General features: G+C 51.4%; 1 protein-coding gene across 1 annotated transcript; it reads left to right on the top strand.

Annotated features, from left to right (window-relative positions):
* On the top strand, window positions 1–5,994 carry TCF15 (transcription factor 15 (basic helix-loop-helix); the record flags this gene model as incomplete). The annotated part of the gene is made up of 2 exons (XM_005874793.2): window positions 1–147; window positions 4,836–5,994. Coding segments are annotated over 2 exons (222 nt in total), but the record flags the coding sequence as incomplete, so codon positions are not given.
* Between the last annotated feature and the right edge of the window lie 6,616 nt (window positions 5,995–12,610).

Below are 12,610 nucleotides of genomic sequence, written 5' to 3'. Positions count from 1 at the left end.
CGCACGCAGAGCGTGAACACGGCCTTCACAGCGCTCCGCACGCTCATCCCCACTGAGCCGGTGGACCGCAAGTTGTCCAAGATCGAGACCTTGCGCCTGGCGTCCAGCTACATCTGCACCTTCTGCCTCAGCAACCAGCGCAAGGGGGTGAGTGCGCGGCCAAGTGCGGGCGGGAGGTCATGGGGGTCAGGGCTTCTTACGGAGCAAAAGAGGGCCGGAGACCCCAGTGAACGTGGAGTTCGTGGGGCGTGTGGTCCTCCAAGCCCAGGGTTTGGTATGGAACAGAACCACTTGCTTAATGTCTCCCGGTCAGAAGGGGTGCAGGAAAGCCCAGAGCACACGCAGGATTGAGAACTGCGATCTTCAGCATTTTCCATCTCATGGCACACATAAGCTAATTACTAAAATTCTGCGGCACACCAAAACATATATTTTTTGTTGATCTGACCAAATTTTGATTCATTCATACCAGACAGCTATTGTTGTGTTGGCTGTTGTCATTTTAAAAATATTTTTTTTGTTGTTGACTTCAGAGAAGAAGGGAGAGGGAGAGAGAGATAGGAATATCAGTAATGAGAGGGAATCATTGATCGGCCGCCTCCTGCACGCACCACACTGGGGATCGAGCAACCTGGGTCTATGTCCTGACCAGGAATCTAACCATGACCTCCTGGTTCATAGGTCAGTGTTCAACCACTGAGCCACGCCAGCCAGGCCTGTTATTATTTTTTGACAATCTAAAGGGAAAGAGATCAGTGCCCCTGATTAATTAGTCAGGTATTGCATTAAAAATTCATCCAGGGACACCCCCCCACCCCCAACCAAAGGTGTGCTAGGAAGAGGGCATGAGGAAATAATAACAAAAGCCATCATTTATTGAGCTCTTCCTATGTACCAGATGCTTTCCTGATCATTTTTTTTTTTTACCTTCACAAGAACTTCATCAGGCTGGTAGTGAGGCTGTGAGGCAGGGATGCCAGCACTTACGCAGCTGGGAAGCCAGAAGGCAGATTCTGAGCTTGCCTGAGCTACCCTGACCTTGAAACAGTTGTCTTCTATCCAGAGACCTGATCCAAGGCAGGTGACTGAGAAGGGGATGCATACCTGCAACCAAGAGCCTGCGGTGCCCAGCTGATGAGCAGTAGGAGTGAAGACGGGGGTTTCCTGGGGGCACCCAACCCCAAAAGGGACTCAGTGTTGGGCGAGGGCACTGTGGACTCGGCTTGGCCGAGCTGGAATTAAGCTCCTCTGCTCTGTCCTGGGTAAGGATGAGAAGCAGGCTGGTGGTGATGAATGGGGCTGGGGAGCAGCAGAGGTTGCCAGGGGGCTCTCATGGTAAAAGCTAGTTCTCCTGCCCAGGCCCCAAGGAGCCTGCTTCACCCCCAGCCTTTCCCCTTTCTGACCTGGGCTATTCCTGCAGTAAGGACTCTGGTCTGTGTGACAGCTTTGGAGTCCAGCTGCTACCATGTGTATCTGGGGAAATGGAGGCTGAGAATGGCCCATCGCCTTTTCAAAAGTGAAAGGGCATGGAGTCAGGCCTCTGAGTTCCCCAGTCTTTGATTCTCATGGCTGCCCTAGAGTGTCCTGGCCTCAAACCACCTCTTCTGGCTCATCAGACTCCCATTCTGGCCTCTAACCCCCATGGCTGCCTCAGTTTCCCTGAGGCTCCCTGCTGCTCTCAGCTGTGGGCCCCAGTCAGTGCTTCCGACTGAGTTGGGAAGTTGGAGTGGGCCTTCCAAAGCCAGCCTGGGTGTGGAGCGCCCTCCGTGATACTCCGACTGCCTTTCACGCTGCTGTGTCCCGTCATTCAGCAAACCTTAACTACCCAACAGCCGCCTTTTGTCGGCTCTGAGAACATTCCCAAAGAGGCAGGCTGTGGACCCTCACTCACCAGTCAGGACTCCTGGTGTGGTGTCAGGGCCAAGGGCAAGGAGATGAGGACAGGGATGCTGCAGCCTGAGGGTGGGGAGGGGGAGAGACAACAGGACTGTCAGAGCCCAGAGGTAGCCCACAACCAGTGGGCTCAGTTCCTGGTGGACGCCTGGGAATGAAGTCAAGCAGATGAGGGAGTACGGACAGGTGTTCTGGAAGCAGGGCACAGCACGAGTTGGAGCCAGACCTAGAGAAGGAACAGGGAAGACGTTGAAGGTGGTGGAACAGAGAGGAGAGGCAGAGACTGGCCAGTGACAGCGGTCTTGCTGAGCATTGATCGGCTGTGCTAAGCACTCGTCACGGGTTATCACTCCTTGGCAGCCTGAAAAGGAGGTGCTCTGGTTATCCACACCTGCTTAGAGATGCTGTCACTGGTTCAGATACACGGCCCATGATGGAGCCAGGATTCGAACTCAGGCCTGGGTGATTGGGACATGGAAAAAGTTAGTGTGGGAGGGCCTGTAACTGCAGGCCTAGGGGAAAAGGTGTGTCTATCATGCGCCAATCGTAGGTAAGTTGGTCTCAGGTCTGTCCCACAGGTCATGAACCCTTGCCTGGGTCTGGCTGCTTCCTTGGGATCTGTTACAGGACCAAGAACCCAGCCAAATTTGGCTACAGAAAGCATGCTCTCAACTCCACAGGCTCCTCTGGGAATAGGTGAAAGGGGCCATCCTGGCCAGCTTTGGCCCCTCAAAGACTTGATTGGAAGGAAACGGCCTGTCTTAGGGAACTCCTGGGGGCTCCCTTCTGAGCTTTCAGGGGGCCAGAGAGCTCTAAGACTCCAGACCCTATCCCTTCACTGGCTGGTCTGGTGTTGAGGTCACCATGGAAGCAGCTCCCTGGAGGCCTTCTGTGGTAGAAGTAACAATTCTGAGATAGAAAGGGAGTTCTTGTCTCTATGCTGTTTTCCCTTTTATCACCTAGGGGGTGAGGGTGGGATAGGACTGTCTTATAAGGCCCTCCCCAGTTGATGCTCTCAGCTATGGAGCAGAAGTGGCACCAAGGGCTTTAGGGTGAAGAGGCGCCATTACCAGATGATGTTGATAATACTTGTGAACATTGAACACTTACTGTGTTCCTGACACTGTGCTTAGGGCTTTATCAGGGTTAATATGTGTAGTCGGCACAGTAACTCCACTTTACACATGGGGAACAGAGGCTCAATGAGGTGAAGTCACTTGTCTGACGTCCAACAGGTAGTCCAAGGCATAGCAGAGATTGAAGCTCAGATCTGTCTCACTGGAACCCACTTCCTAACCACACTGCTTCCCAGAGCCCTTGGCGCTGAGTTCCTAAGAGACACAGAAGCTAGGCCTAGTCAGGGCCTCTTCAAGTGCTTTTGGCAGTTTACAAGCTTCTTCCACAGCTGCATTGGCAAGTAGAGTAATTTTGTCCCCATTTCATAGATGAAGAAACTGAGGTTCAGTCCCCGCATTCTCATGGGACTGAGGTCTCTCAGTGACCACCAGACTCGGGGTGGAGGTGGCTCTTCCTGAAGACATAGATGAAAGGGTGGGAGGCTGGTTTTCCATCCCCCATCCTCAACACTAAACCCTCCTCCCCCTACCCCATCCCCCCTTCTCCGACACTCCTGCCAGAGTTTGTCTGAGAAGCCCAAGCCCCAGGCTCTGCTGGGACTGTGGCCTCAGCCCTCAAAATAGCCCTGCCTGTGAATGAACACGCTGTCCCTGGGCCCAGAGAGCCTCAAGGGAGGCTTGGCTCACATCTGGATGGATCTGCCCCAACCTGGGCCCAAGGGCGGAGGGGAGCAGGGGGCAGAGCTCCCAGATGGTCAGCTCTTTCTCTAGATGCCTGAGAAAGATGCCTGTCCCATCACCTCCTAGTGAAGCACAGAGGGTGAGAATGTACAGTGGGATTTCAGACACCATCACGTCCTGGAAACAAGACAGACTGTTGGACAACATGCATTTCCAGCCCAGCTCTTTTACCAACTGGCTGGGTGCCTCTGGGCCAGTCACTCAACAGCTGGAGACCTTTAATGTCTGTGATCTCGCTGGCTTTACAGTGAGGATGAAACCCACGTGTCAGACCTCAGGATATTGGGTAGAAAATGCCCCTGTGGGGTGAAGCGCTGGTGGCCTCAGGTGCTGCTACCATTAGCTCGTCTTCCGATGGTCACCACTGATTCAAGCAACATCACTTGGCACCTGCTACATGCCAGGTCCTGGGCTGGAACTGGGGTCACAGAATGAAGAACATTCCCCGAGCTCCCAGCCTGATGGAGACAAAGAGAAACCCAGTCATCCCCCTTCTGAGATATCCTGGTGGAATGTCCCCGGAAAGGCAGGAAGTGCTAGCCAATTGCAGGCATAGAGAAACCTTCCCAGGGAGACAGGAGCAGAGAGCATATTTCCTGGCAGAGGGAACACGCTGAATGAAGGCTGGGAGGAGGAATCCATAGTCTCCTTTTGAGGTCACTGAGTAAGCCATTGGGCATATAGCCAGGCACTGGGGGTAGCATCACTGTGGGTTTTGTTTTGCCCTTTAATGTAAAATATTTAAATGTATTGGATTCTTTTTAAAAAGCAACTGACCACGTAGGGAAGAAATGAGGAAGGTAAAAATGCCTCTCTCCCATTCCGTCTCCCCACCATCAAATTCCTCTTCTCTGAGGAAATCTATTAGCAATTTCTTATGTGCCCTTCTCTCTCTCTCGACATCTCAGCACACAGGTTCCTGTGTGCTTTTGTCCTTAAATAATGTTATCTCGACATCATTCCATAGCAGTTCATAAAAAGTTTCTTCTGTCTTATGCTGCAGAGAACTTTATCGCGTGGCTGTGGTGTATTTATTAAGTCCCGTATTACTGGACGCAGAGGTTAGTTCCCACGTTCATTGTGATCTGATCAAGCTTCCTGATACTTCTTTCTCCCCTCCTGTAGAGCGGCCGTCGTGACCTGGGAGGCAGCTGCTTGAAGGTGAGGGGGGTGGCCCCCCTGCGAGTGCCACGGAGATGAGCCTGGACCCCTGTGGCATTTGCTCCAAGCAGGACCTGGAGAAGGAAGCCAGAGGCCAGCCACTGGTTGAACAGGGGAGAAGACCCCAGGAGCCGATCCTACCCCTCGATTGTATAGGGACCAGAGGACAATGGCTTGGGCCCGTGACCCTTTGGACAGGCCCCCTGGGACATCTCTACCCCACCGTGGAGAGCTGTGAAGACCCATCCAGCTGGCCCCAGCCCTGGCTGGTCAGAGACAAGGCAGAACTTTTGGAAAAACGAAGACTGTTGGTGACAGAGGGTGTGTGCATGAGTGAGTATGTAAGTGTGTGTGTGTGTGTGTGTGTGTGTGTGTGTGTGAGAGAGAGAGGAGAGAGAGAGAGAGAGAGAGAGAGAGAATTGGTGGGTTTAAATAAAAGGTATTTTTAAATAAAGGATGTTCCCAACTGAGGAAGGGAAGGGTCTGGGGACATCGGCGGTCAGAGGTGACCCTTCTCCTGGACCTTGGCAGAGGCACCGATGTCACCAGTGCTGCCCTGTGCCCTGGAGGGATGGGCTGGGAGAATGCAGGAAGACCCCAGAAGTCGGGATAACTAAACTTCCCTCAGAGTCTTCTTGAATACCTGTTGTGGTTGGTAAAGAAACCTTAATTGTATTCATTTTTGAATAAGGAATATATTCATTCATATGGTTCAAAATTCAAAAGGTACAAGAAGGTATAGAGTGAATACAAAGATTGTCAGTGCCAAAGGGTATCACCAGCAGATACCTATCCACCTACCACTTCTCTCTGCAAGCAGCCTCAGCCACCAGTTATGATACCCATTTCCCGTGAATAACCAAGCAAATACAGGGAAAAATACCTTTTTTCTTCCACTCTTTATACAAACGGTAGCATGTTACACATGCTTTCTGCTCCTTGCTTTTTTGTTTTGTTTTCATCTAACTTGGCTGTCATCTCAAATCAGATCACAGAGGTAAAGGGTCCCCTTATTCCTTTAGTGACTGCTTATTGCACTTTATGAATGTACGATGCAGGCATACCTCGGTGATATTGCACATTCGGTTCCAGACCACCACAATAAAGCAAGTATCACGATAAAGCGCGCCGTCATCTTTTTGCTGGTGGAAGGTTTTTGCCTTAAAAAAAAACATCTGTGAAGCGCTATAAAGTGAGGTGTAATACAGCGAGGTATGCCTGTACTTGAACCCATCTCCTATTCCTGTCTTGACAAACGGCTGTGTAGGCACATAGTTTTCCACGTGTACTAAAAGGGGGTATTCTTACCCCTGTTTTAATTGAGATTGTTTGGAGGAATGATGGCGCCTAAAGGTGCATGGCTGGCATGTGGCAGGGTGACAATGTGAGATCTGTCCACCTTTAAAGCCCAAAGTGAGCTCCCTCCCCTGCTGGAGACGCCCCAGCTGCAGTGCCAGCTCCTGTGACCCCAGTTCTCCCAGCAGCCCCGGGAGGTGGAGGCTGGTGTTTCCCCATTTCACAGGTCCAGCTGAGACCGTGATGGGGACAGCTGGCCAGTGGAGCCCAGAGTGCTTGGCTCTCCAGCTGAGGCTCTGTCCCTGTGCGGCCAGGATCAGAGAAGCCAGGAGGCAGAGGAGCTGGGAGAGGCTGCAGGGCCAGGCAGCGCCCTCTCCTAAAGGTATGCTCACATGCCTATTGTTTATATTTATTTAGCAAACACTTTCATTGTTTATCGACTGAAGTCTGGCTCCAAAGTCCACGCTCATATCCTCTCTGCCACCCCCTACTTGCCCTCTCTGCCTGAGCCTGAAGTGAGCTGCCCTTTCTGCAGATCAACAAACACTACCCAGCACCCTCACTGTGCCAGACACCACAGTACAGCTGCCTCACAGACAAACCAAGACCCCAGGAGACCAAAGGGGTCGCTGGAGTTGCCAGTCCTGGCTGGAGGAGGCCACGAAACCACTACATTTAATCCCTTTGGTATAAGGAGTAGAGGAAGGAGGGCCCCAAGGGGCCTGCGTCCTGCCCAGGACAGCTTTCCAAGTGCCCTCTACCTTGCTTCCCCAGTGTTCCAGGGACACTAATGTTCCCATCCAGTTGCGCTTCCCCCTTTGGGAGCTAATTAGGAAAGCACATTGCATTCCCTGCGCATACCCGGGTCCAGGTCCAGGCAGCCCCTGGCAAAGCCACAGGAAAAGGACTGTGACCTCGTCAATGGCAGGAAACCTGGGAGTGGGGAGCAGAGCAGGCACTTGGGTGCTCTGGGCTGGAGGCCCACTGTTGCCACCAGATTTGCTGGGTGACCTCAGAAAAGTTGCTTGACCCCTCTGGGACTCCTTGGCCTGATCTCTAACCAGCAAAAAACAGATGGGATAAAATGATAAGTATTTGTTTTGCCTTGTCAAATAGTTTTAATAGACCATTTATACCCTGGGCAAATAATTCAAATTGTCTCTAATAATATGCAGTGAAAAGTACTTACCTCCCTCAGGCTCCTTCCCAAAGGCAACTGCTCTTTGGCAGTTTCCTGTGTGTCCTTCCGGAAAGGCTCTATACCAATGACTGTTTCTGAAAGAATATTTGTAGGTTTTCATTGTAAAAAGAAAAAAAAAAATCAAATGCTACAAGACCCTAGAGCAGCGGTTCTCAACCTGTGGGTCGCGACCCCTTTGGCGGTCGAACGACCCTTTCACAGGGGTCGCCTAAGGCCATCCTGCATATCAGATATTTACATTACGATTCATAACAGTAGCAACATTACAGTTATGAAGTAGCAACGAAAATAATTTTATGGTTGGGTCACAACATGAGGAACTGTATTTAAAGGGCCAGAAGGTTGAGAACCACTGCCCTAGAGCTATCACCCCTCCCAAAGGTAAGCAGTTAACACTAATCCTGCAGAGTTTTTGTGAAACATACACAATCATTCACAGCATATTCAGTTAAAACTTTCTATCGAAGTGTATCATGCAGGCAGGAAAGTGCACATGCCATTAAAGGTACAGCATAACGAGTTTTCACAAGCTGTGACACCTGTACACCCAGCATGCACATCAAGGAATGCTGTTCACAGCATCCCAGGAGCCCCTCTTGCACTCCTCTGCTCAGACTGGGTTCTTTAAATTGTATTTCCTTTGAAGTAGATAATACATTTGCGGAGTTCACAGTTCAGAAGACACAATAGAGAATGAACTTCCCCCCCACCCACTCAGTTCCAACTCTCAGAGGGAATTACTTAACCAGGGTCTTGGGGATTCCCGGCCAGATAGTCTTTACAGATACAGGCAAGTCAATTTTTTTTTTCCACACAAGTTATAACATTTTACACACTGTTCTACTTTTTTCTTAACAATTCATCTTGGAGACTCTTCAGTGTTAAAAGGGCTGCTTCACACTTTTTCCCAGCTGCATAGTGTTCCACTCTGCACATTTTGCAGCTTGCTATCTTCCTTGAGTTCCTGGGTAAGAGACAGTTAATGTCTACGAGCCTTTGTGTGCAGCAAGGCCAGCCCAACACATGTGGCTTGAGAGAGGACAGCTGCGGACCAGGACCTCTGGGGGCCATTTGGCTAACACCCCTGCCCCCAACACACACTTTTTGCCTTCAGGATAGGCCAGCCCAGCCAGGCTCCTCCAGGCTCCCTGAGTGAGGGTATTTTAGAGCCAGAGGAGTAAAGGAGCTCAGGGAAAAGAAACTCAGGGTGGAGGGAGTGGATGACCAACTTCAGCCAAGTCACCTGGGACCCTGAAGAGGAGGCTGCAAATGCCAGGTCACATCTTCCACTCCGATGAGGGGCATTAGCATGAGCAAGAATGATCTAGAGTTCATCGTGTTACAATGAGGAGACTTAGCCAATACAGAGGAAGCAACCTGCTGGGCCTCCGGGAACTCAGGTCTCCCTCCTCTAAGGGAGTACACAGGGCTCCCTTCCCTAAGTCCACAATTGCACGTAGGAAGGCCTCACAGATCGCTCATGGCAATGGGGAAACCAAAGCCCAGAGAAGGACAGCAATGGGCCATGGTCACACAGCATTTGGAGCTGAGCAGAGCTAAGAATGCAGGGCCCTTCCTCCAGACCAGGGCTTCTCTACCTCATTTAATTCCCCTCATTGGCCCAAGCCACTTCCATTTTATTAGGCTCCTATTAGATTAAACACACACACACACACACACACACACACACACACACACACACACACGCAAAACAGAATTCTGAAAACTGGCATATTTGGCAAGTTAACTCTTAAACACCCATACACAGTCACAAGTACAATGCATTACCATGAGAACGTTAAGTCGAGGATTTACAAACACATTAGGACATCCATGTAAAGTTGAACGTCTTTATTCAATCCTGTCTGCGGGTTTCCTTCATGTGGACATGACATCAAAAATCTAGACCTGGACAGCAAAATGCATTACATGCCCTGGCCTAGATCCTGTACGGCAGCGAGAAATTGCTATAGAGAACATTATTGGGTAGTTGACAACATTGAGATAAGAACAATAGATAAAAGTCTGTTCAATGTTACATTTTCTGAATTTGCTAATAGTATGACTATGTAAGAAGGTCTCCTTGTGCTTAAGAAATACACCCTGAAGTATTATGAAGGGGTAGAGAAACGTGATGGAGGTGACATACTCTCAAATGGTTCAGAAAAAAAAAGTGTAAGAGCAGGATAAAGCAAATATGACCCACGGTTAAAACTTGTTGAATCCAGGTAAAGAGTATATGGGAGTTCTCTGTATGACTTTTGTCACTTCTCTGTATGTGTGTAAATGATTGCAGAATGAAGAGTTGAGGTCGAGATTTTGGCCCGCTCGGATGTAAGGCCTGCCAGATGGTGTCCTGGCCCCCTCTGACTCTTCCTCACCCCAGCTGCTCCAACAGAGGATGGAAAATACCCCCAGTGGACCCAGGCACCCCTGCCCATGACTCTCAGGCCCCTGTGCCCTTTGGGAGGCTAAGGTGTTCCCAGCCCCCAAGCCTCCTGCCACCATGATTTATGTCCCTGTGAGCCTCAGCAGCTGTGAGCCCGGGTCCCACCAGGCGGCCTGCTGAGGGGGGCCAACTTTTGCTTCTCAGCGTGTCTAATTCAGACCAGACTTACAGGCCCCATGGGCCTGGGATCAGGCTCCCAGGGGGCCAGGGTCAGAGGGCAGGCCAGCAGGGCTTGGAAACCCAGGAGGCACTGAGGGTGAACTGGCTGCAAGGCAGGAGACCTGGCCTGGTCTAGCTTGGCCTCTGCTCCTGTGTGACCTGGAGTGGGTGTCTGCCCATCTCTGGGCCTTGGGTTTCCTCATCTCGGTACAGCCTGCACATGGTGGACCAGAAGGACTTTGTAAACTGGGACAGACTGACCTTGTAGGAGGGAAGGCTGGTAAAATTTAGGAGTTGATTTTTTTTTTTTCCTGAATGCCCAGATCCTCAAAGGTTGGAAAAATGCCTAACTTTTTGAGGGCCTACTATGTGTCAGTCCTTGGTCTTCCCACTTTACTAAGTTTATTAATACAGGCTATTCAACAAGTTTGTACATTATTGCCCTATTTTATAGATGAGGAAACTGAGGCCCAGGGAGGTTAAAAAACATGCCGGGGGTCACTTGGTGGCTAATAAGCAAATGGATTTGAACCAGGTAATCTGGCTGCAGAGCCCTACTGGGCTCTCAACCACAGCCCCACACGTCTTCATCTAGTCCTATAAGGGCCCGACCAAACTTGCGCTTCCAGAACAAGACAGGAAAGGGCATCCCCAGCTTGGCTCTTTACCCCAACCCCTCGCCCAGAGGAGCCAGGACCCAGCTGCACCAAGGGCATCAGAGTCTGGGTCCAGGAAGCAGCACCTCCCACAGGCTCCCCAGTATTGTGGACACTCCCAGGACTGGAGAGGCTCAAACACAGGTTCTTAGAGAGTCTAAATGGAAGGGCCTCTGAAGCTTATCTCCTCAGAGCCCTTTAGTCACCAGTGGGGACACTGAGGCCCAGAGCAGGTGAGGCGGTATCCCCAACATCCCCCAGAGAGTCAGAGATGAGCCAGAACCAGACTCCATGTGTCCCAGTCATTGCCTGGCGACACGTCACAGGGCAGCAATGAGTATGAGAGTAAGTGACCTTGATGTGACTCACTAGTCAGAGACATCGCTCTAAGTGACATACACAATGGCCTCAATCTTGCAACAGAATGCTCATTTCACAGCCTCGAGAAACAAGCCCAAGCTAGGCCATGGCGTAGCTGTGATTCGGACCCAGGGGGTCTGGTTCCAGATGCCATCACCTGAGCCACAGCAGGAAGGCACAGGATAGAGTATGACTTCACAGAGCAACTTCAGGTGGTGGGTCAGCCTGTCAGTCAGTTAGTCAGTCAACAAACACACATTGGCCTGCTCGTGAACCAGGCAAGGCTCTAAGGATGATCAGAGAATAAGACAGATGTGGTGCTTGCCCTGGGCAGGCCACACTCTATCAGAAAATCAAGGTCTGAGCAGATAATAAAAATGTGATGGGTGCCCGGATACACCAAGGTTGCAGGTTGATTCCCCGTTCAGGGCACGTATAAGAAACAGCCAATGAATGCATAAATAAGAGGAAGAACAAATCTATCTATCTCTCTCTCTCTCTCTCTCTCTCTAATTTAAAAAAAAAATTAAAGACAAAAATAAATGTAACGGGTGCTTCCAATGCTCACGGGCATGTGTGAGCAGGAGCGAGGAAGCGGAGAAATTATGCTTCGGAGGCAAGAGAAGGGAGGCTTCACCGAGTGTGAAAGGTTCTGCAAAGTTGTCCAGCCCACCCTGCATCAGATGGCTGATGGGACACCTGCGGGTCCCTGGGTCTCCCCGGAATATAACCTGATAATCCCTGGCATCTATCTATCCTCTGAGCAGCTCCGTGGAGCAGTCAAAGCAAGGCAAGCTTTGGAGAGTAGCAACAACCTCGCCTGACTGAGCACCGCCCCTGTGCCAGGCACTGTTTGAGCCCCGTCCCTCGGCTACCCCGCCCCAACCCAGTGAAACATGGCTCCCCAACGTCCCACTGCCACTGCGTGACAGGCCTGGATGTGGACCAGGTACACAGGTTCCAGAGTTCCCAGCCTCACCTCCCTCCTCTACTGCCCCCCTGCTACATGCCGAGGTTCCCAGGCAGGATGCAACTGTCCCAGATCACAGAGCCAGGCCAAAGCCCCTGCCCACCACACGCTCTGGCTGCCATCATGCTGCAGCATCCCCAGTGCCTCCCCCAGTGCCAGCACGTAGTGGGTGCTTCGCAGATACCTGCCAAAGGACCCAGAGGCATAGTGCTGTCTCATCCTGCACACCACCCTGCAGAGTCGATTTTACCCATTTCACAGATGGGGATCAGAAATGAGCAGTTAAACCTCGAACCCAGCTCTGCGGTTCCTCTGTCTGCAGAAAACCCACGCCGCCTGCAAGCTCAGAAGACACTGGCAACGGGCCTTTAACCATAGAGGAGAGAGGGATGGGCCCAGAGCTCAGGGAGGAAAATAGGCGCTGACCAGCTGGGAACTCCATGGGAATGTCTCTCACGCCCCAACCCCATCCCACCCCAATCTGTCCCCCAGGCAGCAGCCAGGGCAGGGCGAGGAAGGGGTCAGGGAGGCAGGCCACGGATTCCCAAGGAGGACATCCCCTCCTGCCCCTGTGGGATGGCCAAGGAGCCACCCAGGAGCTGGGCCTGTCTTGCTCTCGCTATCCTCACCCTTCTCCTGGAGGCAGCC

This window comes from Myotis brandtii, unplaced genomic scaffold (assembly GCF_000412655.1).
Source record: "Myotis brandtii unplaced genomic scaffold, ASM41265v1 scaffold450, whole genome shotgun sequence".
NCBI classification, from domain to species: Eukaryota; Metazoa; Chordata; class Mammalia; order Chiroptera; family Vespertilionidae; genus Myotis; species Myotis brandtii.
This window is presented reverse-complemented; position numbering and strand designations above follow the sequence as displayed.